The sequence below is a fragment of the Lates calcarifer genome, linkage group LG20 (assembly GCF_001640805.2).
Source record: "Lates calcarifer isolate ASB-BC8 linkage group LG20, TLL_Latcal_v3, whole genome shotgun sequence".
NCBI classification, from domain to species: Eukaryota; Metazoa; Chordata; class Actinopteri; family Centropomidae; genus Lates; species Lates calcarifer.
In genome coordinates, this window is record NC_066852.1 from 16,991,633 (window position 1) to 17,019,479 (window position 27,847).

Here is a 27,847-nt window from a genome sequence, read left to right on the forward strand (position 1 = left end):
GAAGTTGTGCTGCATTTACGTCATGCCGGATTTATTGAACCTTGGCTGGGAAAACTCAGCCTCAGTTCGAGGACGTTTGCAGATATTTCTCCTGTTTTCTGTCGCAAGCCAAATGTGCCAAAAATGTCCATAAATACACCCACGAATGTTGGCAGTCCACAGTGGTTGAAAAACAACTATATTTTAAGGTAACACAGGGTTTTCACCTTGGATGTACACTTTCAAAAATCACTTAAAGGCCACAAAATCATATTTTCTTAAACAGCTTTGTACTGTGAGTAACAGGATCCAGCTTGAACACACTGTGTTCTGTCAAATCTCAAACAAACTCAGTGGTCTGTAGACATGACTTTGATTGTTGCTTACTTGATCATGAATATTATATGTTGTAAGGGCTTGAAAATAGGCACACATTCAATACATAGCATCACAACCACATCTTCAAAAAGGCCATGTTCAGACCAGCATCAGTACAACATCAAAAATCGCACCGTCGTCACTCATTTCAAACTGGTTTGGGCAGAGCTGACCCTGCTGCACAGGGCCCTGGCAAAAAAGTTGAACCTGGCTCAACTTCTGCTACAAAAAAATGCGGCGACATCTGGCAAAACACTGAATCTGCCAATCACATACAAGTAAGCTCCCTTTTCTGGTGGATTACTTTCTAAAAAAGAGCAGCATTATGCTATTCTTTAGCTTACAACTGTCAACAAAAGAAACAGTAAAATCATTGTGTGTGAGTTATAGAATCATGCCATGCATCATTTCAGAAGGGGAACTCCACCAACGTCATGCATAAGTCTGTTTACAGGTTTAGTGGAGCACTACTGGCTATGTGAAAAAAGCTATATCCTTTTGTGGGCAGCATGACACCTGATAAATTACCTCAGGTGATGTCACATGAGGCAGCATCAGTTGGGTCTGAAGACTCCATGTTCCTGAAAGAAAAAATCTGGGCAGACCTCTGTAGCCCACTCCTCATCTCTGCTGCAGCTGTTGTTCATTGTGAGCTTGACAGTGCTTTAGGGTGCAATGCTAGATCAATAGACTACTTTATTTATTTTCACTTGGTGAAAATTCATGGATGTGTAATTTAAACTGGGCTTCCTGGGTCATTTCTCATTTTCTATTTTTCTATTTCCAGTTAAAAAGTCCCCTCTTCTTCTTGAGATTTCCATTCTTACCACTCTGATGTGGTTTCTGAACACGTATTTGCCCACAAATAAACAAACTGCATCCTGTGACGTGCCACACCGAGTGAAATTGACTCATCTTCGTGTGTGCCTACCGCTCACCCATCAAGGTGTGAATTGCTTCTGGTAAATGGGACGGGGCTTCAGGTAAAAAATAGCTTTCTTTCTGTAGCATCAAAATAGCAAATAGTTTTTTTAAATAGGTTATAGGGTTATAGTAGGTTCTAGTTTGTTTTTTTATCATTATTATTATTGTCTTCTTCTGCACTGTAAGAAACTTACATTTACAACATCTCACACACACTCACAGGTGCTCTAGGACATGTAATGAATCTAAGGCTGCATAGCTCTCCAGCATCTCTCAAACTCACTCTTTCACCTCATAAAATAAGTACAACCTCTCACTCCCACTCTCTATTGCTTCTGCCTTCTGCCAACTCTCTCAAGTTTCATTTGAAGTTATTGAACGGACTCTGCAGTGCTCTCATCTCACTCTCTCAGCCCAGCTTTTGATTTTGTGAAGCTATCTCTCTTTCTGTGCTGACTCTCCGGCTTTCTCAATTTAAACATCCATATCTTCCCCCCGCCCACCTCTTTCTCAGCCATCTTTCCTGATTACCTGCCACAATCTCTCTCTCACGCTTTCCCTCATCTCTCTTCCTTCCTGCCATTTCTTCGATTAGGCGATAGCCTCCTTTCCTTGCTAGATCTTTCTTAACTATGAGAGCATCTCTCTCCCATGCATCCTATGTTGCAGCCTTCTCCCATTCTCAGGTTATAACCCTATTTCTGTCTCCTATCACTTCTCATCAGTCATTTTTAAATAACTTGTATGCAAGGATTTGTTTTTCAATTTTATTCCCTACAGCTCCTTTCTCTTATTTGAACATAAATGCTCCAGCTTTCTAAATGTGTCACTACCAACCTGCTCCTTGTATTCTGTTCTACCACTGCGCTGACAAGATGTTTGTCTAACAAGTCAGTTACCAACTGTGTAATGTGGTTAAAACTGTGACAGGAAGTGTCACCATGTCATTTTCACATCAGCAACCACCTAACCCAAAGGTCCTCCAACAAGGTGAGAAACAAACAGAAAACACTAACCATACGCTGAGAAACTCTTTTGACTCAAGTAGATAGTCTTTGCCTGTTGTGTTGCACACTAAAACTAAGCTTTAGACTCCTTATATTTTTACAAGAGCCAACAACACTACTGTCACCACTTTGGAGGATTAATTTATCGTCTAAAATGCTACTTCTGTGTTACCCACTTAAATGAATCTGTCCTCAGGGTGTTATCCAGATAAGAAACAAAGAATAACAAAACTCTGACTGCTTTAACATGTCACAACAAACATTAAATATCCTGATACAGTCATCCTTGAGCAAACTGATGTCAAAGCACACAGGCCAAAACAATATTCACAGGGGAGGAAATATTGTTTATAGGCTCACTGAAAATATCATATACTGTATGTCATTTAAAATGAGGTTTTGGTTACATACACTCGACCAACCAATGCTACCAACACTAAGAAGCCACAGACAGAGACATATAAAGGACTAATTTTACAGGCTGATCAGTGCATTCATGCGTCTCCTTTTAATAAGAGACAGTCACCTTGAAGCTACACCAGACTTCGAAGATGAGCCCTCAGGCCTCCGTCAAGACGACACTGGTGTCTAACTGGTTCTCACTTGGGCTTTGTGTGAACACGCATGTTTGGTCACATTTTAAAAAAGCAGTAGTTTCACAATTGAAAGTATTTACACGTAAAATTATAGCTCTGATAGCTGCTGCATTTCTTTGTATTTATACTGTTTTACAACAGTTGAAACGCATGTGCACTGCAAGAATACGTACAAATGTAGTAGGAAACTTTTCTGTAAATCAATTATGTTGACAATGGTCCTGAAATGAGGGCAGGACAATACTGAAAAACATGCATGATGATAACCGTATTTCAGTATTCATATGTAGCAGTGTCTGCTTAGGTCAGTGGCTCCAAAGCATTTTCTGTCTCCTTTTAGATCATTTCTCTCCTAATTGGGGAGCCACTGGTTTAAGTATTATTTGGTAAAATGTCTGGCTAACATCCATCACATTAGACCGGATGATAAAGTCAAACTGGAACTGTCATCCTTAAATAGCATTCCAAGAATTACAAAAATTATTTTGGTGGAACAATCCGAGTGTTAGATAAACACTTAACTTTGCTCAAAGTTTTTGACAAGTAATTTTGCACTCACAATATGCTGTTGAAAACATCACGATTCAGCATGGTCTTCACTGGCTCCCCAAATAAAGCATTTCTATTTTCCTCCCCTTAAAGAGTGATTTATGTGTGGGACACTGTAGAAAACTTCCACTCAGCAGGTTTGTCTCCAGTTAACTGTTTAATCCTCCAAACACAGTCCAACAAATATGATTTTAAAATACACTGTCCCCATGGCAGCGCTGTGTGACAGTAAACTAAATATTATGGGGTTTTATTCCATTTGTCTGACTAAAAAAAGCCATTTGAAGACGTTTTGGAAAATTGCAGTTGGCACTTTTCATCAAACAAACGTTAGCTGCAGCCATACACTGCTCTGAACTAAGCTAAACTAAAGCTAGTATTGTGACGATGACAATTGTATTCATCATACAGTCGATATAGCCAGCAGCTACAGCTAGCTGTGTTTTATGGAAATTTGCTGGAATGTATCTGTGACCAATCAGATGCCACGGTTGAAAATACCTTTATAATCACTAGTCTCAGGTAGTACTCTGTGTCTCCATTTCCACCCTATGAAGTACACAGGTCCTGCTGTTGTGCACATTGCTGGCATAAATTGCAGTGGGGGGGTATTTAAGGCATCCTGTACTAACAACACACAATGATGCCCTGGGCAACACTGGAGACAGGTGAAGTAATGTGAAGCGAGAAGGAGAGGAAGCAAGAGACAAGCAGACTGAGTTCTTCATTAAACATACATACAAGCATAAACGTTTTATACATAAGCATCCAGCTACACCCAAACAGGCATGCAAAAACACACACATGCAGGTCAACTTCTTGTTGTTTCCCACAGTCCTCTGTGACCTACATCTTCTTTCTCAACCAGTCAATGCAAGAGTGAAACACCTCAAACCAGAAGGCTTCAATTTCACATTCAAACCACAGAGGAGGTATTTTACTGTCTTACCTCACTATTTCTGAATTGAGGAACACAGCTGTCAAGTAAAACTAAGGTTTAGCCAAATCATTTTGGAGTGTATACTGTATACAAGTAGAATTTTAATGATGCAAATACAGTCATTATTCCAATCTAGAAGAAGAAAATATACACTAGGTTGGCGTGGCAACAGGTTCCTGGGAGTATTTCCTGACACAGTCTTTCAATTCCTCATACAGGTGTGAAAAACTGACTCTTTGACTGTAACACACACATGAACACACATGAACTCCCTGAACAACTCACAATGAAGTGCTGATAAAATTAGACACAGTTTGACGAAACCAAATTATGTGTTAATTAATAATAATGAATCAAGTGTGTGGCAGCTGCTCATCATATCGAGAATTAATGCAAGCCAAAGGTCTCCAAAGGGAGGGAAACTGCAAACCCTCACACCTCTGTGCTGACTGTGTACAGATGGCACCAAGAAGACGGGCAAGCTGGGCAACTGGCACAGACTGTGAAAAAAACATACCAACAGTGTACAGTCCTCTGGCTGTAATCAGTCGAGCTGTGTCAGCGCTCAGCAAACCATCCTCTTCGGTAACTTTTGCTGAGACACATGCAGCCACTTTTGAAACATTTTTCACTCTGGTCTCCGTCTCCCGCTCTTGCTCTCGTCATAGCAGCTCAACTGGTTGCTTAGAAAGCAAAGAAGTCACCACTTAAGTCTGTGTTTCTCTTTCTCTCCCTCACTTGCTATTTCCCAAGGGAGCCTGTGGCTTTTTGACGGTTGGAATTCCCATAAATGTCCGATATGTACCGGTGGCCCGCCAAAACCACCATAAATCACCCGCCGTGATTTGTTGCCTGTTACCCATCAGGGCGTCTGAATGGCACTGAGGTGGGCAGGGGAGGGAAGAGCCGGACGGAAAACCCAAGAAGCTGGGAGAGGTTGACGGGGCATGAAACCTGCGGTGGGAGAGATTATCCACTGAGCCAAACATCTGCATGGGAGACAGACGCACCTAGAGCTCGTCTAAAACTTTCCCATCCAAGAAATTTAGCTGACAGTCTCAACCAGCGACTGTGAAAACAATTCACCTGGTTTGACCAAAATCTTTACTGCATTTGACTTGCTGGAATATTAATACAGCAGTTATATATATTTCCCAAAATGTCAAGCTATTCCTTTTCCAATTTCAGTTCCATTTGGAGTACAGTGCCAACTTGACTCATCCCTGCTACTTTCCACTTTTTGCTACAAAAAGTCCTTAAAGGTCAGTTTGAGAAGCAAACCCTGTGGACTGTAACACTCCATTCACCTCTAAAAGGACTGAGCAGAGCAGTCAGCACTCAAATCTGTATCTGGAGGCCACAAGACATAACAGGGAGAAGAAGTCTACACCTACACTCATACATTCTCAAACACTGTGACGTGAAGCCAACAGCTCACATCTATTAATAGAGAATTTAAACACTAAAACTTCAAGGATATCTTTTAGCAGCCTCATATGTGTCAGGTCCGTGAGGTTCTTAAAAGATTTGGGGAGAATTTGCATCTTGTCATTTTATTCATCTCACATCAAGGTAAAACGATGAGTCAGTTTTTTATCTATTGAGCAACTGCTTGGTGCTTTGTTGTCTGAGGGTGTGATTTATCACTGGGGAGAGGTTCAATAATTTTGTCTGTCTGTACATGATGGTCAGCTACCTAATGTTAGAGCTACATTACCGCTGTTAATGTCCTCATGAATCATGAATAATTGCAGTGAAACATTTCATCTCCGTATATTAACGCTATTTTACATTTTGAGGAAGAAACAGGGAGTGTACAGGATCCATGAAAAAGGTGGCAGCACAAAGAGCTTTTTTTTTTTTTACCACTGAATTCAGGAGGATAAGGCTAAATTTGGATACTTTATCAAAGCATGAGCTATCATGCAGTTGATAACCGCATCATACATCCACTTCACTGCTGTGACTGTGTCATATTATTTGTGGACTAAACACAGTTTATATGGCTTATTCAAGTGTGCACAACAGCCCTCTATGAAGGTGTGAAAGAGGCTTTCAACCTCTCATGCACCTACAAACAAACAGAGGATCAGAGCCATAAAAAGGGGCCTATTCAAAAGTGTCATGCAAAGCTGAAAAGCTGAAGGCTAGGCTGGTTTTTAATTTTTTTTTTTCTTTCTTTTTTTGTACTCTGATGGTGCTTTGAAAAGTGCTTGCACTTCAAAACTATTACCAGCAGCTGAACATGGAAGGGAGTATGGCGTGAGCTATTTTTGGGCAGCGAGTGTAACTAAAGCAATGACAAGCCAGCTGTGTTTCCACAGCTTCATGTAGGGAGGAGGTAGAGTAGAGGAGAGGAGAGGAGAGGAGAGGAGGGGAGGGGAGGGGAGGGGAGGGGAGGGATGTGAGAGCAGCAGTGGTTAAATGTAACTGGCCTCGTTCAAAATGTGAGTTTACACAAACTATCTCCTGGGCTTAGGCATAAGCCCTCTGATGGGAAGCTGTGACGTGATGTTGTATTTGGTAAGGCTGGATTTGCAGGCCCAGAATGCAGTGCAGTGAGAGAGGGTTTTCCCAAACTGTTAACCATGTCATGGCTTAAATCCCAAAGTTTATACAAGAGTTTGTTCTCTCTCTCTCTCATGAATAAAGACTATAAAACTTCCCTGAAAGGAAATTTGATGGGGACCCAGTACAGTTCACGCACCCCGGTCTGGGCACCACTGAAGCCTCTGATACATTTTGTCCTGTATGATTTTGTTTGACCCTAAACTTTTCTATTTGTGAGCCATTTCTGCATCGAACAGACAGCCAAGGGCTCTACCAAGGCTTATTCAGTGTTACAGACAGTAAAGTCATGTACAGTATGTACTACTTAGCATGTGACTGCACTGAAGAGTCCTAATGAGACCCCACTGACAGCTGAGTAGAGTTTTCCTACAGCGAAGTGAAGCAACAGTTTGATTTTGGCTAACATTAGCAAGGCGCTGCTAATTAAAGAAACGATAGTTTTGTTTACCTCTGCCGTCCGCAGCGAAGGCGGTTTCTTCAAAGCCAGTTTGAAAGAAGTTTCCATGGCTCCGGTCATTTTCATAACTTCGGCTCAAATCCACCTCGGGGCTTTTACTTCCTCTATAGGTAATCTCACTTCTCCTAGCTGTTCTTTTAGCCGACCCGGGCGGAACAAAATCACATCCCCGTAGATCTCGTCCTCGCTGAGCCGAGCATGGATGGAGTTTACTCCAAAACGGACCGACCAGGGAGCTCCTTCCCCTCCAGGAGAGGGAGAGGGGGAAAAAACTTCACTTTCAACTACTGCGCGTCCGAAAAAGAGTGTGACAGAAAGTTAAATCTATGGGACCTTCTGTCTTGAATTCTGTACATCTTTGGTTAAAGGAAATATCCAACTCGGTAGCTACCGTCAGTCAGATCCAGGAGTTCAGATTTAGATCCCTCCTCCACCAGATCTGAGTGTAAAGAGTTGACGACATCTGTCTGCACAGAGATGGTGCTGCGTTCAAATACCGTCGGGAATACGAGAATTTATGACAGGAGGGACACATGAACATCGAAGTGGTAGTGCTTGGGAGTGTGCATAGATAACTGGTTAGTGAGAAGCTGGGGTTCACTTGGGTTTTGATAATTTGTTGAAGGTTCCTGTGTCCAAATCTAGTTTTAATACCTTAACTATTTTAGTTTGACAAAACAATTTTAATCTGAGGTCCACTTTAGCTATTATTGTTTAGTCTTCATAAGCATATGGAGTCTCATGCTGTAATTTCATATAATTTTAATTTGTCCCTCAATTCACAGATGAAGATAATGTGTTGAAAACACTTTTCCCTCTTTATTTCCAAGGTCTTTCACAGTCATTTAAATTCATTTAGTTTATAATGCTTATACAGCACATATTCCTAAATATATTTGGTGTGTAGAGTAGCAGGATCCCAGGAGCAATTTCTTACTCCAGTGCTTCCTGATTAATAAGCACATTTATTTCCATAAATCAATTCTCAATATTTTAATGTTGGTAGCAGATGGAAACACAGATTTTCTCAAAAATCTGTCAAAATGTGTGTTAAATTTGGATGAAAACTTTGGCTAATGTCAGTAAGAAGGCAATATCTGTCAAAGGTTTGTCAACATTTGCTAATATTTGCCAGCATGAGCTAGTGGTCACACCAAACCAGTTAGGCCGTAGCTGCAAGCCTCCTGCATGTTGTGAACTGTGCACGGGTATGTTTTCGAATGTTTGTTTGCCATTAAAAAAAACGTGTTGTGTGTTGTTTTCTTTATCTTAAATGGCATATTCTCGCTTTATAGCATTGCATGCAGCGTCTATTAGTTTAGAAGCTAAAGTGTACGAGCTTCGAAAGGAGTATTTAAATGCCTCATAGATCCTCCCTCTGACTTCTGACACTTCCATACAACTATGAGCGGTTGCCACTTAAAATGCGGAGTAATTAGGTTATTGTTGAGCATTTAAGACATCCTCGTCCTCTGCTTCAGTGGAAAATCCAACCTGACGCAGTCATTTTGACTTTTTGTTTAACAGTTAAACTTGTACTGTAAAAGCATCAGTTGGAAAATTACAGCTGCTCAACGCACCTTTACTTTTAAATTTGGATGAAAAGCTTCACTTGACCATCAGTTGCTTTTTTGTGCCATATGTTTTTGTGATCGCCTCCTAAAATAACTACTCGCGTGGAAAAAAAGTGGGATTACAGTGATGATCTCACTGACAGGAGACACGTTCATGTTTGCTGCCAGTGTGTTTGCTTTCAACCAGGACACTCCTTTCTTTATTGCATAACTGCGTTGTGTGCGCTCGTTTCGCCTTGCCTCCTGTGCCGCGGGTAGGTGGAGCGGGGTGGAGTCACGGACAGTTTTCAGGGTGGTAAATTCAAAGGTGGATAAAATGTGTGATCCAGATGGTGAGCACTAGAAGTCAGACCACCTCCAATCTAAACAAAAGTGCTATTCTTGTATAGACTTTGCTCTAATTTATAGCTACTTTCCAGTCTTTAAAAAAGGCAATTTTATAGCAATGGGTAAATTATAGTAGGCAAATTACTCTGCATACAAAATGAAAACATGAAAATTAATTGTTTTGGAGGTAAAGGGAAGGGAAAATAAAACTTCCCAACTGGGTTTACCCGCAAATCTAAAACCAGTTCACATGTGACAATTATACAATCTTGAGATAGTTTATTCAGCGTCTGTGGGAAAAGAGAGAAAAAAACCACAGCTGCTAATCTGAGATGTGAAGACACAAAAGCCTCGGAGCTGCTCCACTGAATCAGAGGCAGGCCTGTGGTTTCACAGAAAGCTTGTTTGTAACATTGCTTTAATGCAATATCTTCTAAACAGCAATATGTGGTAATACCACTGTGTGTACACACTGTCAGGTTTTTTTCCCTCTCCTTGTGAATTCCTGGATCTGAATTATAGCTCTTGGATCTCTGGTTTTCAGTTTTGGGAGGACAATTTTAAACTCACACATCCAACATTTAACTTTTCCAGGATTTTTTTTCCCTGCTCTATTCCCTTTGATTCTGTGACATAAAACATTTCCAGAGATGCAGAAATTCTCAACATCGGCATCTTTATTGCACAACATTCCCATAAAATTGGGAAAAAATAATTTGAGGAGACAATTCTTAAAAGATGTTCTGTACAAATACAATGAAATAAACTGAGTATGTACAGTTTACACGAACCGTTACACATACCGAGAGCAACTAAATAATTTATTCATATACAAAAAGGGAGAAAAGCAGATATAAATTCATACCTTTTAAACATAATGGCTGGGTTGTACAAAATGTAGGCTGATATAGCTGAGCATCTTCAATACAGTAACAAGCATGTATATATCAATTTTACCAGCAAAAATGAGCTCTCCAGAAGTCTGCGATTCCTTCATGCCACTTCTCCATTAAGACTTGGGTTGTTCAGGGTGCGATTTGACCTTGTAGAAACAAACACTGTCCAGTTCTTAGGGTTACACTGCCAGTTATTCCTGCTTCTTCAGGCAACAGAAGCCATTGTCAACACTACAACTAGAACATAAAGCCCATAAACAAGTTTGTGTGTTACAAGCACACAAACCTGGGCCACATTTCAATCTTTAAGTAGCATTTGTAGAAACTGGGGATTTGTCATCTTAAATGGTAGCACAGAGGTGCTGTGGTAAAGCACAATATGGACATGAGTTTATCTGTGAAACTCAGGAGTTCTCTCTGCTCATTATTATAAATAATCCAATTTGTGTGCAATCAAATTAGGAAAATATGGATTCATTTCCAATGCTGTCAACAGATGACAAAAAATAATAATACTGAGAATAACAAAATAATGCCCTATTGCCCCCCCTGCAGGTTACACTTTATGCCCTGGAGAGAATCTGAATACAAAGCACAAGCTCACTTCTACACTGCGGCAAATCACACCCTGGGTTAATGGCTTAACAGCCAAAATCATTTATCTGTCAATGTCGTGGAAAATTAAAAGGAAAAAAAGCTAAAAGTGTGCTACTATAGTTTTGTATGTTGTGTGTGTTTGCGAGTATAACTGTCATAGAAACATGTCTGAAAATACAGTAGTGTTAACTGATACATACATATCCACTATAAGGCTTACTGTGTTCCTCCTCTCTCCTCTCTCTGCAGCAAACATCAAAGCCGTAAACATCGTACAAAGGTGGCGAAGCTATAAAAGTGTGAAAATATTTCAGCATTTAGTTTTAAAATATACATAGATGGTGTATGTTTTAGCTTTTCCACAGTAGAAAGGAACCCTTCTTGATCACATTCTGACGCAAAAAAATATGTTTTTCTTCCATTTTCTTTTGTAACGATCATCCTAAAGAATTAAACAGCCTTCCCTTTTTTTCAAAGAACACAGCATAAGAGTCTGCACACAGTTTACGCTGACATTCCTCTGATTAAAATAGCTTAAAAAGTTTACCTCAGGGTTTTCTATGGGGCAGCTGGAAATGAGTGTGTCACCCACTGCCCATATGAAGATCTGAGGTAGTGCTGTACCTATGATAAGAATGTCAAAGCCACTTTTAGCCATTTCAAAACCAGTTTGTAGAACTAAAAATCACGGTGTGCATCGATTACCACCTCTGCCAAAAAAAAAAGGCTTTAAGGTCAGGTGTGCATTGCAATTTGACAGAAATTTGTTTTAAATTTGTCAGATTTGTTGAGATACCTCAGGGAAATTTGGCTTGTAAACAAAAACATGAAGATAAACAACATAACATAATTGGCATGAGATTGATGATGTTCTCAATGATATTTACCTCAAAAGTTTAAAAATATCCAACTGTTTCCTTTAAACATGTAGTCCGTCACTTTGCACGACTGGGTTTAAGATTGTACAGAAAACAAACAAACAAACAAACAAAAAAAAAAAAACAAAAAAAAAAAAAAAGCAGTTGAAGAAACAAAATTCATTGTTAATGTGCTGTAGATATCTAAAGTTTCATTCTCAACTGGGAAAATGAATAAAGTCTTTGGCTTTTGTGTCCAAAAAATTAAAAATAAAAGAGTCCTGTTTTAAAAGAAACATTCAATCAACAGGAGAAGGTCATTTCAGGGATGCTTCAGTCATCCACAGAGCCTCATTCCCAACTATTGGACTGTGGTCTCTAGCCCCCCCCCCTGTGGTGCAACATGGGTATTGCACCAAATTCAGGAGCAGTGGTAGTGAGGGGGGGGCTGGCTGTGGTCCGTAAAAGTCACGCACCCCTCAGGGAACAGGGCAAAGATCCCACTGAGCCCAGGGTGCACAGGACATACTGTGTGTGTGGGGTGGTGGGAGGTGAGGGGGTCAGCTGTAGAGCATGGACGGGCCGTTTTCGGAGGACCAGAGATGCACCAGCAACAACACCACCACCACCACCTGGGTCTGACTGGTTTCCTCAGGCTGCTTGGGGACCTTTGTGTCTTCACAGTCTCATAGCAGGATCTGAGCCACGTAGGGGGAGTGAGTGCTGGCCACTGCGGCTAACAGGGGAAGGTCACTGGACTCAATTCTGCAAAGGTGCAAGAATTAAAGTGAGATAAAATAATTTCAATACCACTCTTCTGTGGTGGTGCAATGGCCACTGTGACTTTACTTTGCACTGAATGTGGCCTTTGTTTACCATCTAAAAAGTTAATGTGTGACATTATTTTTTGCAGCACAGATACAGCTACAGATCTGTACTGCATTCACTACTAACTAGTCTACAGATTTGCCTGGCAAATTTATTTATATTTCAGCTGTACACGTTTTTGGAGCTCATTTTATTTTTGAACACAGCTGCAGCTTCTTGTTCTATTCATGTGGAGTCGACTGAAAAAAAGATTGACTGCTTACCCTAAGACCATGCCAAGCTCTTTCACATGGACTCTTGTCTGGCCCTTCAAATACTCAGCAAGCATCTTACTCTTGAAGTAGATTTCCTGCAGGCGGTCCTCAAGGTGCATAATACACTGAGGAGGAGAAGAAACAGGGACACAGTTAGCAAAGCAGGAGAATTAAAGACATTATTTTATATACAGACAAATAATCAGTGGTTAAAACAGTAACTTTCTCTGTATCACATTACAGTACAAACACTGAGACATGTCACATACAAAATTGGGTGAGAGGTTGAGTTTGTAGAGCTGGTGAGTGGACTGCAATAAGCTGGAAACCAGGCTGGACACCAGGACTTCCTTCCCCAGCTTGTTGACGTCTGTGGCTCGTCTCTGACTGCTGGCCACCTGCACTGTCCACTTGTCTGTGTCTGCTACAATGCAGACAGCCTCTGCTATGGGCTCATCCAATACTGGATGCTAAGGAGGACAACAACAGTCAATTAAACCAATGAAACACTTTACCACAGTAAAACACAGATTTCTTACATGTCAATGCATGTAATAAATCTCCAACTCCTCATTCTGTCATTTACTTCGTTAAAAGTAAAATAAAGAATATAAGTTTCTGTACACCAGCATTTGTATTAGGGCTGAGCAGTAATGCAATATTATCAGTGGTCAACTTTCAGTGGTCTTGTCTCATAATGATATAATTCTATTGTCCTATCACTTTACAAAGTTTTGTTTTCTATTAAAAATTCTATATTGCAATGAAAAGGTAGAGTTCCCCAAAAACAAGGACCAAATACTTCATTCCTTTACCTGAACAGCATGGGTTAGTTCAGCCATGAGGCTCTGCCGTAGCTTCTCGTCGCTGGGCATCCCATGCAGTACAAAGTCTGGCACATAGGTGGGGCAGTAGCCTCCAAACAGAGACCGGCCAAAATTGGCTATGCTTGGCTTTGAGAAGTTCTCCACCAACTTTGACCTGTAAATCAAAAATACAGTATGAGGTTTTTATCTTTCTGTTTTCAAAATGATGAAGATCATTTATTCGCTGTAATTGTTATTACTGTGGTTGCTGGTTATTACCAAAGCACTGAATAATAATACAGAATTACACTTTTTACCAATGCAGCTTCTCTACTCACCCAGGGAAGGGCACCAGCACTTCCTCCTGCCAGTCTTCTGTCTCCTCGCTCTCACTGTCTCCCAACGCGCTGTCTGAGCTCTCGTTGCGTGGTATCTCAAAGTCGTTGACAGGAACCGCCTTGCGCTTTTGGTCCTCTTTGCTGTTGCTGCTTCCATCCTGGGGGACGGGGACTGACAACATGAGACCCTTGTCCTGCTCAGCAGAACAGCTCCTACAGCAGCAGGTGTCGCAGGAGTCTGTGGACTCACACCTGCATCTCCTCTGGACATCCAACAAAGTGTTTCCCATCCTGCTGGACCCCACCTCTCCACTACCTGAACCTAAACAGAGACCCAAACCCGGACTCCCGACTGCACTCTGAAAGCTGTGACCTTCCAAGGTGCCCAGGGGGACTCCCGAGGGGTCCAGCAAGTCTTTGTGCATACTGTCTGTGGTGTTGGCCTCCTGTCGTTCGGCCACATCGTCTATTGTCCTTGTCTCCACGGGGTTCTCTGGGCTGAAATACTCATCAAAATGATCCATACAGTTTTGGGTCCAGTGGGGCATCTTACTGGACACCCGCTGCAGGGCTGGAGCCACCTTGGTCTGTTTGGTTTGGTCCTCTGATGCACTGCTGTTGCTGGTCTTTGAATCTGCTCCTCTCTGCAGCTGCTGTGGTTGCTGTTGATAATGTTGTCCTTGATGATGTTGTAGTTGCTGATGCAGCAGTGCCTGCTGGTGAGGTTTGTCCTTGAGGTGTTTCTTGTGCTTTTTGAACTCCTCCTCCACCCTCCTTCTGCGGCTCTCTGTGTCTGACTCCGGAGACATGGAGTCTCCAATGAGGAAAGTGACTTTTGTTGCTGGCTCCTCCTCTTCTGTTAGAGTCAAAGCCATGGGCCCCATCATGGTGTTTCCTGGTATCACTGGCACTGGCATTGCAGCAGGCAGGTTCTTATCCGGAGGCTTCTTCTCTAGAGGGTTTCCCAAAGGCCGGGAAGCCAGCACTTTGGTGGCCTGGTTGCCCATCCCTGCATCCAACCCTGCCTCCGCCCCAGAATTTTTACACTCCGTGGTAGGAGGTGGAGATGGACTTGATGCAAGTGTTGTGGGTATGGATGGAACAATAAGTTTCAGGTCACCCTTGGTCTCTGTATCCACCACACAGACCTGCTCCCTAGGGGAGGCCGAGCCGACGCGCAGCACTGTTTCCAGTCGGGGCTCTGTGCCCAGCGGGCTGCTGGACTCCCTGTGTAGCTCCCCAGGTTCAGCTGCTTCTGCAGTCCTGATGACGGGAATTATGGTCTGACTGTGTCCCGTCTGAAGCACACTGCTCCTGGACCCTTGACTCTCACTGCTGTCCTCCTCGTCTTCTTCATCCTCATCTTCCTCCTTGGGCGTATCCCCGGCACCGTGCTCCACCTCAGCGTCTGTATATGTGCTGCTCTGGAGGCTGTTGTCTGAAGGGTAACTACTGTCCTCTGCCTCAGCCTGTTGGGCATGGGCCCCTTGGGACAAGTAGTCCCCGCTGGGTTTATGGACAGTAACTAGGACGTAGTCCGACTCCTCCACCTCACCTTTCCTCAGAGAGGTGGTGATGAGGGAACCGGGCATGACGATGGCCTCATCCTCAGCACTGTCCAGCATGTGGGTCTCCAGCAGCTCAGAGCAGCGGATGAAGTAGGTGAGGACATAGAGGAGCCTCTGGACTAGTTCTTGTCTGCGGCCCACTACCACTGTCCTCGACAGTCGCACTGGTGACCCAATGGCCCCATACAGGTCTCCTACACACAGTGACAGAAAGAAAAAATGATCATTAGCATCAGTGAACAGGTCTATAGTTGCATTTAGTTTTTTGAACAGGTATTTATTTAGTTTGTCAATTGATACAACACAACACACTGGTGATTATACTATAATATCAGGAAATAAACATGTTAATATTCAGTCATATTTTAAGTCTGCAAAGTTTTGTATTTTTCAGATCTCTGTGAGGCAAGACTTACCGTAATTTCCAGACTATTGAGCGCACCTGACTATAAGCCGCATGCACTAAATTTAAAAAGAAAAAAAAAAAGTACATATACAGGCCACGCTTGTCTATAAGCCACACGTGTCTAAATGCTTTTGCGGCATGAAGTTCGTCAGCCCGTAAAAATCTAGAAATTAGCCGCATCACTGTTTAAGCCGCAAGTTTCAAAGCGTGTGAAAAAAGTAGCGGCTTATAGTCTGGAAATTACGGTATGATGATCAATGTTGGATATTTAGATACGACTGGGAAAGAAAAAACAAAATTATACTCTTTCCTGGAGCAATATCGTCATATTTAAACAATAATCAGTTAAATATACTTATCTCATCTTTTTACAATGTTATCACCTGCACATTTCTTTATCTCTTTGTTATATTCTTTTTCATATGACAAATCAATGTTCTCCTCTGCAGTTCTGGGCTATGACCACTAGGTGTCACCATTGACTCACTTAACTTTCTTAAATTCATGTCACTGGAGGTGAAAGTTCAAACTGCCCGACATACTCTTTAAGATGACTGTGTATTTATGGGAGATCGTGACTTGATATATGCAACAATTTTTCATAGAAATCTATCCATAGGTTTCCACTAATGCAATGTTCTCCACTGCAAAAAAAACATGATATTTCAACTTCTCATTCACCAGGAATATACCAAGACAGTTAAACATCATCAATGGGGAAAAACATCAAATTAATATCCAATTCTCACATTGTTACTGCATCTTAATTATAAAATTGCACATTTATTACACCTAAAATCTCTAATTGCATGTGAAATGCTACTACAGGCAGGATTTATATCTAAACAGGAATTGCATGATACCTATTACACCAACATGCGCACAATGAGCTAACACAGACTGAAGATTTAATGACATTGCATGTAGAGAGGATAGCCTAGTCCTAACTTGTCTTTAGGCTGTTACGATTAACGCTGGCAGGTTAGGATGTGTTCTAGCTTCAGCCAAGTTGAAGATAAAACACAGGTGTTATATTTTACTTCCCCTCCAGCCAGGTGCTTTGACAGAATACAAAAGGTACACTCTGTGTGTATCTATGCTTTTGTTTGACTCTCACCTAGCTGTGCCCAGAGTGGGTTATAGGGGTGCGTCTTTGCCAGCATGTCAACACTCTGGGAGGAGTGTTTCTCGAGGAAGATCTTAATTGGAGGCTGCCCATTGGGCATGACGGTGGGGACCCAGGCCAGGTGATTGGTCAGGATGGCTGTCAATAAGGCAGGGAGAAATCTGGAATATAAGACAAGGGTTGGTCAGCAGAAATTCAAGTTCAAAATTTTACTTCCTAGCTGGTTGCTATCTATCAGCAATGACTTGGTTTCTCAGTTTCCTCCCCCTGACCTTGTTTCATTAGGTCAGATGTTCTCTTACTACACGGAAATCTTTGGACAGAACTGGACACCACATACACACATCCAACACACACATACAGACATGCACATACACACACACTGTATTAGCATGACTCACTTCTCTTCCCTGACCACAAGCGTCTACTTCCTTTCCTGTCTCATGACTCAAGACTGTCATGATAGTCAAGTTCAATCACGTGCTAGAACACAGCAGTGGCTGTGGCAGTCATCAAAACCATCAGTCATGGGAATACTGATAGACATAAGTAACCCCAGCAGTTACCAGGGAGACCCGACGTTCAATTCGAGAGTCAACAGCACATAAAAGTTGTTGTGTGGTATCATCCTAACCAATGGTGGTGGAAACAGTGACTTCAGCTAAGAAGTGATGCTGAAAGAGAAACACTGATTGTTGCCTAGGAGACGCAGTTTCTATTAATGGTCAACATGTAGAGAGTGTACAGGGATTTAGAGAACAAGAGAAAGTTCCAGGTTCATAGAGATTCACACTGGACCATATAATATGCTATGGTTTAAAAATACATAATTTTTAATGATAATTTTCAATCCCTGTTTGTACTTTTTTTAAATTTCAAAACTGTGTAGGTGGGAACTGTGATCTTTTCACATAAATTCTCTGTTGCTCGTGTTTGATTTTCCACTCTTTCTTTTGACTGTCAAGGCATGCTGGATATGGTCGCCTATGTTAAACACAGTTTTTGTATTTCTCAGAACAGCTACTTACTGCTAGTGACAGAATCACAATTCACACCACTGTAGCAGCAAACGTAGCTTAGAATTCAAGCTGGATCACGCAGTCCGTCATTGACCATTAACTTATATTTTATGTAATGCTTTAATGTAATGTTTTGAAGCCCTTTTTCACCCCTATTCAATTCTATCCTAATCCTTTATTTGCAAACAAAGTTTTATTTTATGTTTTCACCTTTGCTTTTATTGCCCTGTATACACAAGGTTGTATTGTTGTAAGTTGCAGCCCAAGTATTTACAAATGCACAAAAGCTTTCGACATGCAGAAGAAATAGGATTAATCTCTACTGCATAAACCAGAGATCAAGATTAGAAAACCGCACACATCTTTAAAAAAAATACTGCTGGACTTTAGATCAACAATTCAGTCCAGTGTACTGAATGCTACTTAAATTTACTGTACTGAATATGGGTACAATGTTCAATAAAGGCCTTGCTACCAATTCATATATGTACAATCAGCAGTGGTTTGACATGGCTTTGTAACTGCAACAATAAGTAATTAGAGGCTGGCAGGGATCTTCTCATTCACAGCTCCCTCTGAGGCAGACAAATAAATGCAAAGAGGGTGAAACACTCACACTGCGTGTGTGTTTAACTGTAAGAAAGGGAAAGATAGTACATAGAATGTGTATGTGGGAGAGAAAATGAATAGTGTGTGTGAATCAGCATGTGTTTCTCTGTTGACAAGCCTGTCCAGGAAGTACAAGCCAACACAAATGTGGTAAGACCATGCATGTGTAACATTTTTTCATGTCTGAATGCTAATGTGCTTGTCTTTCCCTCTTTGCATCAGTGTTTCCACCATTGGTGGGTTTGCTGTATCCATACAACTGCTGAAAACCAGTACGTAATATGACAGAAACGTGTTTGAAAATGCATTTTCACGTAGTTCCCTTCGTATCAGTCCAAGATATGACATTTTTAGAAATTTGGTGACTGATGGCGGACCAGGTATGAGTACAAGCAGACACTCAACTGGTTCTTGGAGGCCTGCTCCATCAGCAGGGAGAGCTCCCTCATGAATTGACCACAGAGCTGGTTCTTCTCCGACGCTCCAGACATCATGGTCAACCAGACGGGCTCGGCCACCCGGGGCATGGTGTAGAGGTCACAGATGGTCATCCTGGAGATGAGGTACGGCGAGGGAGGGAGGGATGAAAGAAGGAGAGGGCATGGAGAGAGCAAATGAAAGGAAAGGAGGGGAAAAGAGAGAAAACAGACAGAGATAGAACAGACACGTTATTGTCTCGCGGGGTAAACAAAAGAGATCTCAGTTCACAGAGCTTTGCTGTCTGCACTGAGGCCATGGGAGACCCTGGGGGTGTGTGTGTGTGTGTGTGTGTGTGTGTGTGTGTGAGAGAGAATGTGCGCAAGTTCGTCGGACTGTTACACACACACACACAACCTTGTCTCTTGCTCTGTATAGTGTGTGTGTATATCTTTCTGTATGTGGCTCGGCTTGGGCATTTGTCCATTGAGAAGGACTGGAGTTTCCATGGAACGTGGGGCGTGTTGGTGAGCATGTCTCGGCCTGGGGCCAAGCTTTGACACATGGGCAGAGGGGAATCTCTGCAGCCTGAGGAATGTAGAGAATCAGGCGTTTTTAGTCAGAGTTGAAGTATGCACTGCAGCTGCTGGATTCTGGGTCTAAAAATGCAAAACTGTGCAGATAGTACAAAAAGAGGAGGCAGTTTTTATTAGAGCATGAGGTGCTGCATCTGCTTTCGCTTATTCCTTGCAAACATGTGAATGAATCAGTATAACAAGTGCAATCTTCTGCAAAGACATTTAATACAAAAGCACAGTCAGGCTAACTTTGCAGTAAAGTAACCAGCTGCTATCACCTCAGGTGATCTGTCACAAGACTTTGTAGGTCCTACTGATAACAAATAAAAACTCTGTGCTGTTCCAAGCTTGATTTAGTCTTACTGGAAACTACAGGACATCTCAGGCTGTAAACAAGGTTAATTCTGCAGTAAACTTACAACCTCTTTGACCTATAAAAAACCCAGTGACAGGGGAGATGCATGCTGAGAGAAAAAACAGGTGTCACACAGTCAAAGTGACCCTTGCTAGAACTCCAATATTCCTGTGATCAAGCTATTTTACAGAAGTGTATTTTGCTAAACAGGAACAGGAACACTTTGTTTATGGGTTTATAAGAAATTATCTGCTCAGTGTAAAAAGAAGAACAAATGAATTCAACTGTATTACGATAAAGTTGTTGCAAGCAGTTCTTATGTTGTAAGCCTAAACCTGTCCTGTAGTTCATTGTGGTAAAATACAACACCGGTCCTTCAGAAAATCTGTTGATTGATTGTCATTTAATAACAAGAACGTTTGCTGACTGTGGAAATCAATCTTTAGTTTGGTTAAATGTTGAATTTTAGGTGATGGCCTGAGGTTTTCTTTCTCTGTCCAAGAAGTGAATCGTTCTACAACAACGAGTCTTCTTAAATGCACCACTGCTTAAGAAACTTAACGCAGACTTCAACAAAACTTTCGCATTGAATGATCAAGATTGTGAGATCACCTGAGTTTGACTGATCAAAATCTTGACATGAATCAATTACACAGATGAATAATTAATAATCACAGTACTGAGTGGCCATAGCAGGGTCCAGCAGGGGTAAACCAGAATGGAATTAATGTCACTTGTAACTCAACACATATGAAACATGTCTCCAACTCTCTTTACACATCATTGTCAGCAAGGCAGCAGAGATGATCTGTCATTTGGACAGCAGCATCAAATGACCTAATAATGCTTTAGTCATCCCTGTGTTATAAACAGGTTGACATCTCTGTGGCCTTTTTAAGCCCCACTTGACCCCTGCTATGTCTGGTGTACATTCATCTACTAAAAGCCCCCCAACTGGGCAGCCAGAGGTCTGAGGCTGAGCCAGAGCTAGATAAGTAGGAGATCTGGTCTCAGTCTTTCTGCAGCAGCTGTTCAGGTGAACTTTAAAGAGCGTGCCTGTGATGTAAAATTAAAATGATGTGACAGGCTGAGGGGACAGATTTAAATTACTAGCAATTACCAGGCTGCAGAATGCCACTGTTTTGGTTTCTGATGGCTGCCATTTGGTGCATACTTTTATCCAATGGTAATTAGACAACCCTGGTGTGTTCAGTGCTTTGCTTTACTCAGTGCCCCCCGCCTGTACTCTAGCTGCAAACCTTTACATAACCCCAATATAGGCTGGTGTCACTTTTATGTACACAAGCCTCTGCTAACAGCGCAGCTTATCTTTGCCAGCATGCACAACTATGTGTGCGTGCCCACCCTCTGACTACGTCAAAGCAGCATCAGCAGTGGGCAAAGGCATTTATTCCAGTTTCCTTCTGTAATGTTCCATGAAGTCAAAACCCTTTAATGGCAAAGGTGGCTACACTTATATTTAGCTGCTGTCTGAAGGTGAGATTTTACAGATATTTTGTTTGTCCAGGGCAATAGCGTTCCTCCTGCTGGCACTCACATATTATTTACTATTCTGGTGCTCATGGCCAGTGCCTGAGGTAGATAGGGTTGCCACTCAGGAGGCTTGGGTTGCTGTGGCCAGCTGCCAACAGGCATATGACTGCAGCAACGAGGGGACCTCAGACAGGGAACTGCCTGCCAGTTTGTGAGTGGCAAGTGAAAGTAGTGGTGGAGAAAGGCATGCATGCACGCACATTAAATAGGTTTGTGTGTTTTGAGTGTGTGTGTGTGTGTGTGTGTGTGTGTGTGTGTGTGTGTGTGTGTACCAAGCAGTCATACAGTGCTGACAAGCATGTCTCACCTATAATCTAAGCAGCACAAATTTATGATTTCATATTCCATGTCAGCACATAAAGATTAAATCATTCTTGGTACTGGTGTTTCTAAAAAGCTGAAATAAAGCATCCTCTTTACATGAGGTAGTTGCTGTGCAGAGTTGAGTTTTAACTGGTAGCTGCTGAACCTCTGATCAATAAACACAACCAAAGCCTTAAAAAGCAAGACCTCCCAGCATACACTGTAGTCATAATGCAATCTTAATGGTTTGCTCAAGACAGGTAGGGAACAGTGTGTTCCTCCTTTCTTTTACCCAAAGTATTTCAACATCTCTTACTCAGCTTAATATGCAAATCATTAGTTCTTTTTCGTACTCACTTAAAGGAACAAAAAAATGAACATATAAGGAGAGGCAGAAACTGTTAGCATCACGCTATCCTCACACATCAACCACGACGAGTATTCATTAATTATTGACTGCTGCGACACCTTAGCACACTCCATCTGTAACTAGAGCAGAATTACAAAATCATGTCGCCTCACCTCTCTGTTACATTCAGATCCCACAAATTCACGTTGTTACACAGACACCTGACAGTTGTCATGTAGCCTTTTCTAATAGTCCTATGTCTTGCTCCTTTATGATTTCAGCAACGAAAAACTGACAATAAGCATTTGATTCAGTTGGTTATATTATTTTTTGGGATAGATTTATGGTAGACAAGATGCTTCTTTTGTCTGCAGGCTGCCGTACACAAATGCAAATCACAGTTTTCTGCCTGCTTGATTAACTCTGGCACAAGCTTAACAATGCACACTTGGAATGAAAGGCATGTGAAAAATACTTCTCAGGTCATTAAAGCTGCCTAAATGTAAGTGCCATTACATGAGTAACACAGGATATGTATGGGCACTTGGTGACCTACTTTAAGACTGTGTTACTTCACCAACAAGAACAGGGCCTGGATCAACAGTATGTTTCACTAGAAGAAACTGTCAGTACTGTAATTCTGACAAACACTACTTTACACACTACTCTACAGTGTGTGATGTGTGAAGTGTCATGCCTATGCACCAACAGCTTCTTGTCTTTGGGGCAGAGCAACAGTTTACATGTCTTTTACCTCCCTTTTTCATTCTATCACACCTGTCTTTCCAGCACTAAATCCTGCATACACTCCCTCACTGTCTCCAAAATCTTGTCAACCACACAGTTTTCCAATGTCTCATGATCTGCAGTGAGGACTGATACTGATACCATGAATGATGCACACTGCAGAGCGTTCTCTTGTGTCAGATTTCATGTTGCAGATAGTGATCACAGATACTGTAGATCATTTTTCCAGAGTCTCTCCATGATGTGGACCAGATGAGAGAATGAATGTTTAGCTACAGTACATAGAAACGGAATGAAACCTAGATGTTTGAATTGGTGAACTGCCACTGAGATTTTGTTGATAAACATGCAGTTAAAGGACACTAAACACCCTGATTTAAGAAAACTGAGTGATTTTGTTTTTGTCCCATGTAAAACATATTGTCTATTTTATGCTATATTACAGGGATAATGTCAGTTATACAATTATAAATTTATTAAGTATATAATATCCCCCATTAAAGGCAAAAACACTCCCTAAAATGTTGGCATGTTGCGAAGTGAAAAAATAAATATGCACAATTTTGTCTTAGTGAATCAATATGAGTTGTTGCCCAACCTGAACTCGTTGAGCCCATCCACCATTCGACTGTAAGCCAAGGCCCTCTGGCTGGCATCAGCTGACCGCCGACTCATCTTCATGGCCTTGAGAGTGACACAACACACACACACGCTTTGAGATAATTGGGACTGAAGCTGACAAACAAAGTTACAGGAAAGGTGGAGCAAGGAATTTGTGAGGGAGAGGACAAGGCAGGGGGTAAAAGGGAAGATGGAGGGTAAAACTGGAAGTAATCCAGAGCACTGACGGTGCCAACAACAGAACCCCAGTTATACAAGGTATGACCATTGAGCGGTCAATCTGACAGCAACTCTGCTCATTACAAAGGGTATAAAGTTTGCTTTTAGGTTCTAATCATATCTCACTGCTAAACAGATTGTACTGACAGGCCTATCTCCACAAACCTCGGACACATCACGTGGACTGATTTTAGAGTAAGTTAAAATCCTCATGTTGACATCAGGAAAAGAAACATGAAAGGGAAATCCGGGGGGGGGGTGTGGGGGGTTCAACTCAACATGTAGTTGTCTATAATCGTGGTCAAACATATCAATTCACCTGTTCAATGGCGCTCTTGAGTTTGTTCATGTGGCTTTCAAAGAGAGGGAAGTGGGAGAAAAAGAAATCCTGGAAGCGGTTGTTCTCCTCAGGATTTGGGGACAGCATGAAGATGACCCCGATGGCGATCTTCTTCTTACGAGCTACGCCAAGGCTCGGTCCCCCGCTTTCATCAGACATGTTGAAGCTCTCCTCCACTGACCTGATCAGGACAGGGTACACAGGGGGTTAACCTCAGAACAGAGACTGATCTGATACAACCTCCACAGGATGAAATGTGTGCGTAACCTCCAAGCACTTGACATAGAAATCTGAATTGTTGTACTTTTTCTAGGACAAATCTATTTTCCTGTGAAGCCCAATAAAGTTATGTCTCACCTATTATATTATTATTATTATTATTATATTATTATTAAGAAGTTGGAATACTGCTTAAGGTCTCCTTTTCTATGTGTCCTTTTCCATTTTTGCTGGGAATTAATTAAAACCAGTAAATATTCTTCATCCAACAGATATTTTTACATGTTTCAACAGTTGGGAAGAGAAAATACCTGAGCACATGCGTCAAGCAAAGGAAACATGTAAAGAGACTCTTAATCCTAGGCTTTTTTTTACTGTTGCAGCTGGTAAACAAGATGCTTTGGTGCTGCTGAACTGGAGCGCCTGGAAGATTAGAGCACTCAGAGGCTGACAGCTGCATTTACAGTGACAGGCCAACACAGCATCCTGTCTAGCCAAAGCACTGTGTGTGTTGTGTATGTGTGTGTGTGTGTGAGCAGTTATTAGCACATAACAGAAGTGTGTGTCATTTTCCCAGCTGCCTGCTGGATTCTGAGGAAGTCCTAACAGGATAAACTACAAAAGACTGATTGAGGCCCTGAATGGGAAAGAAAAAACGAAGGAGGACTGATGATTGGGTAGAGACTGAGAGGGTGTGAAGAAGAGCTTATGTACTTGTATGTGTGTGTGTTTTTTTTAAAATATATTATAGTAAACTAAATATCTTAGGGATGTGGGACAGTCAGAGAAAATAGCACTTGTCTTTCTGTAGAGTAAGTTTCTTTCTATTCTTTGTCTAAGTTTGTTTCCATTAATATGCAAGTACATTTATGTAAAGTGTTTTTGCACAATTGGGTGTACATGTATGATTGTATTTGTCTCACCATCGGGGGAAAACACCATTCTCCAGGCTGGTGGTTTGGCTGCGGAGCCATCGGCGCTGGTAGCTGGACGCACAGCTGCTGGTCAAGGAGGAGCCAGGGGACGGGAAGGGAGTGATCAACAGGCTGCTCAGAGAAGCTAAAGGGAGAGAAGGAGGGATGGAGAAAAGGGGAGGAGTGACAAGTAGAGAGAACAGTTAAAGAAATCAAGGAAGCAGGAGTGAGGGGAGAGAGAACAGAGAGGAGACCAGGGAACAGATGGAAGGAGTGGTGAGTGACAGAGGAGAAAAAGGACAAGAGTGAGTCAGACAACAAGTGCGTAGGGTTATTCATTCTGAACCAACACATCGTACATACACATACACACACACACACACACACACACACACACACAGTAACACACAGAGCTAGACCGAGATCTAGAGGACAATAACTGTTCTTAGTAAGACAAAGTAAACAACTTGAAGAAAGCCAAACGAACACAGCACACAAAACATGGATATCTAAACCCCCACCCCACCCCCCACACACACACCCCTCTTTCCTCTTTTCCCTTAAGCCCCTATTTACTGGATACCTTTCATATGAGATCTAATATCAGCTAGTGTGCTAACAGTCACATGCTACAGTTATTGGACAACCTGGCTTTACACCAGGCTGGCATGGTAATGACAACCCACACACACACACACACACACAGAATGCCTTTATCACAGGGTTATTTACAGCCTAGGCAGCAGGCACTGATCAATAGTCACATGAACCATTTAAACTGTGTGCGATCTGTGTGTGTGTGTGTGTGTGTATGTGTGAAGAGACTAAGAGGGATACTGTAACTTCATGGACTGAATGAATGAGAATGTGTGTGTGAAAAAACTAAAACTGTGCTAGGGAGTTGAAGTAAGACAACTGTAGTAAAAGGATAGTCGGGTAGGCAGAAAGAGATTGTGTGATACAGAGGGACATGTAGAAATGTGCGCGTGTGTGTCAGAGTTAGATAAAGAGCTCTCCAGCCCAACCACGGTGGAGAGAGTGGAAATGAGAGGACGAGGCTTGAATTAGAAGCTCATTTTAAAGTAACAGGTTTTTTTAAAGCTGCTATATTTAACCCTCTGCATGTGACCCCGGATTGAGCAGAAAGCGCAATTCCCCTCATACCAGTCATGCCCGTGGGGCATGGTGGTGTTTGTAGAAGGGGGTTAGGGGGCAGAGGGGGGTGGGGGGGTGGACAGGGGTCAGTTTCCATTGCACAAGATATTCCGGACACTACAGGCCATGTAAACACCTCCACACTGTCTTCCAGCACCCTTGTGTCATCTTCTTTCTCACAGATGTAAGGTATACATACACATACCAATCAGTAAGGAGTGGGCGCGCCTTTGGGTCATTTTTAATGGATGGAAACCTGTATGCATGTGCATCTGCATCTGCATACCACATGAGTTAAGTGGCAGCTTAAGCACCACCGGTTAAAGTAACCAGTGCTTGTGTAACTGTCCACGCTCTCGAGGTCAGGTCAACCACTTTCACACAGGCAGAGCTTGAAAAAAAAAATAAACTCATCAACTGCATCGCTCATGTTTTGGGCAATCCAGACAATGGGAACCGGAGTTCAGAAACATTTGTGGGAGCCTACAGTGTGTGTCTGAGGTGAAAACAAGGTGACACAAAGTTTCTGAATTGTAGCAGTCCAATAATTTCCTGGCTTACACTTGATCTTCTCTGTTCCTTGACCTCTTTGTTCTTGACAAGAATAAATGTAAACCCAATTCAAAGCTCAGATGTAGGAGTGAAAGCTGCGTTGAGTGTAGGTCAATCCAGGCTTTGGCTGCTAGTCTTATTAACCTACCTGATCTGGCGATACCACTGTCCCTCTCATCGTACAGCCCTCGGCCAGGCATGTCCATTGGGTGACTGTGGCCTGGAGGAAGAAAGGCAGAAGATGGATGGAGAAAATGAGGGGTTAGAGGTAAATTAAAGATGTTTGGAGAGAGGACAGAGGCAGATGGGTGACATACAGAGAGAGTAAAGAAATTGAGGAAAAAGGGAAAAGAGGAGTTAGGTAAGGAGAAAGTAAGAAAGCAAAAAATATAGAGAAGGAAATGAGAGGGATGATAGACAAAAAAAAAAAACAACCAGTGAGATCAGCAAAATGGAGCACCGGGCATGCTGAGGATGTTCTTATCACCACCACAAACACACACAAATACAAATGCTAATGTTTTTGGATGCCTCAGATCTCCGGCATCCATGTCTGGCCAAGCTATAACAAGAAAATCTCATTTTGTCTCAAAAAAAAAAAAAAAAAAAAAAACATACTATAGTGGGACTTGTATCGAGGAAGAAAACTGTAGGGTTTTTCTTGCTACTGCTTGGCCAATGACTACTACATCATGTGTAATTGTTCACATAGGCCATATAGTACAGATAAAGTTGAAAATGTCTGGCTGTTTAATGTAGCAGTAAAAATAAAATACCCAAGGCCTGGTGGCTTACTCAGAACAACTATAGCATCATTAGACTATGAATCACACAACTCCTACAAGTGAGGTCACCACAATAAAGACTCAGAACACTGGCTGTTACTGATTAATTTTCACATTGTTAGTGCACCCTTTT

At 42.0% G+C, this 27,847-nt stretch overlaps 3 protein-coding genes across 7 annotated transcripts in view; 1 reads left to right on the forward strand and 2 right to left on the reverse strand.

Moving 5' to 3' along the window:
• Window positions 1–7,850, reverse strand: part of rapgef6 (Rap guanine nucleotide exchange factor (GEF) 6) — a 140,606-nt gene extending 132,756 nt beyond the window's left edge. For all 3 annotated transcript variants that reach the window (XM_018691620.2, XM_018691618.2, XM_051078809.1), the window contains exon 1: window positions 7,393–7,850. In XM_018691620.2, coding sequence (XP_018547136.1) covers window positions 7,393–7,467 — 75 coding nt within the window. In that variant the 5' untranslated portion in view covers window positions 7,468–7,850. The remainder of the gene's footprint in view (window positions 1–7,392) is intronic.
• irf1b (interferon regulatory factor 1b) overlaps window positions 1–27,847 on the forward strand; it is a 323,207-nt gene that overhangs the window by 217,112 nt on the left and 78,248 nt on the right. The gene's annotated exons all lie outside the window — the stretch shown is intronic.
• Window positions 9,962–27,847, reverse strand: part of fnip1 (folliculin interacting protein 1) — a 41,304-nt gene continuing 23,418 nt past the window's right edge. For all 3 annotated transcript variants that reach the window (XM_018691834.2, XM_018691833.2, XM_018691836.2), the window contains 11 exons: window positions 27,078–27,149; window positions 25,232–25,367; window positions 24,069–24,270; window positions 23,508–23,593; window positions 19,012–19,158; window positions 16,970–17,139; window positions 13,879–15,640; window positions 13,550–13,715; window positions 13,004–13,204; window positions 12,744–12,859; window positions 9,962–12,417 (listed from right to left, as the gene is read on the reverse strand). In XM_018691834.2, coding sequence (XP_018547350.1) covers window positions 12,339–12,417; window positions 12,744–12,859; window positions 13,004–13,204; window positions 13,550–13,715; window positions 13,879–15,640; window positions 16,970–17,139; window positions 19,012–19,158; window positions 23,508–23,593; window positions 24,069–24,270; window positions 25,232–25,367; window positions 27,078–27,149 — 3,137 coding nt within the window. In that variant the 3' untranslated portion in view covers window positions 9,962–12,338. The remainder of the gene's footprint in view (window positions 12,418–12,743; window positions 12,860–13,003; window positions 13,205–13,549; window positions 13,716–13,878; window positions 15,641–16,969; window positions 17,140–19,011; window positions 19,159–23,507; window positions 23,594–24,068; window positions 24,271–25,231; window positions 25,368–27,077; window positions 27,150–27,847) is intronic.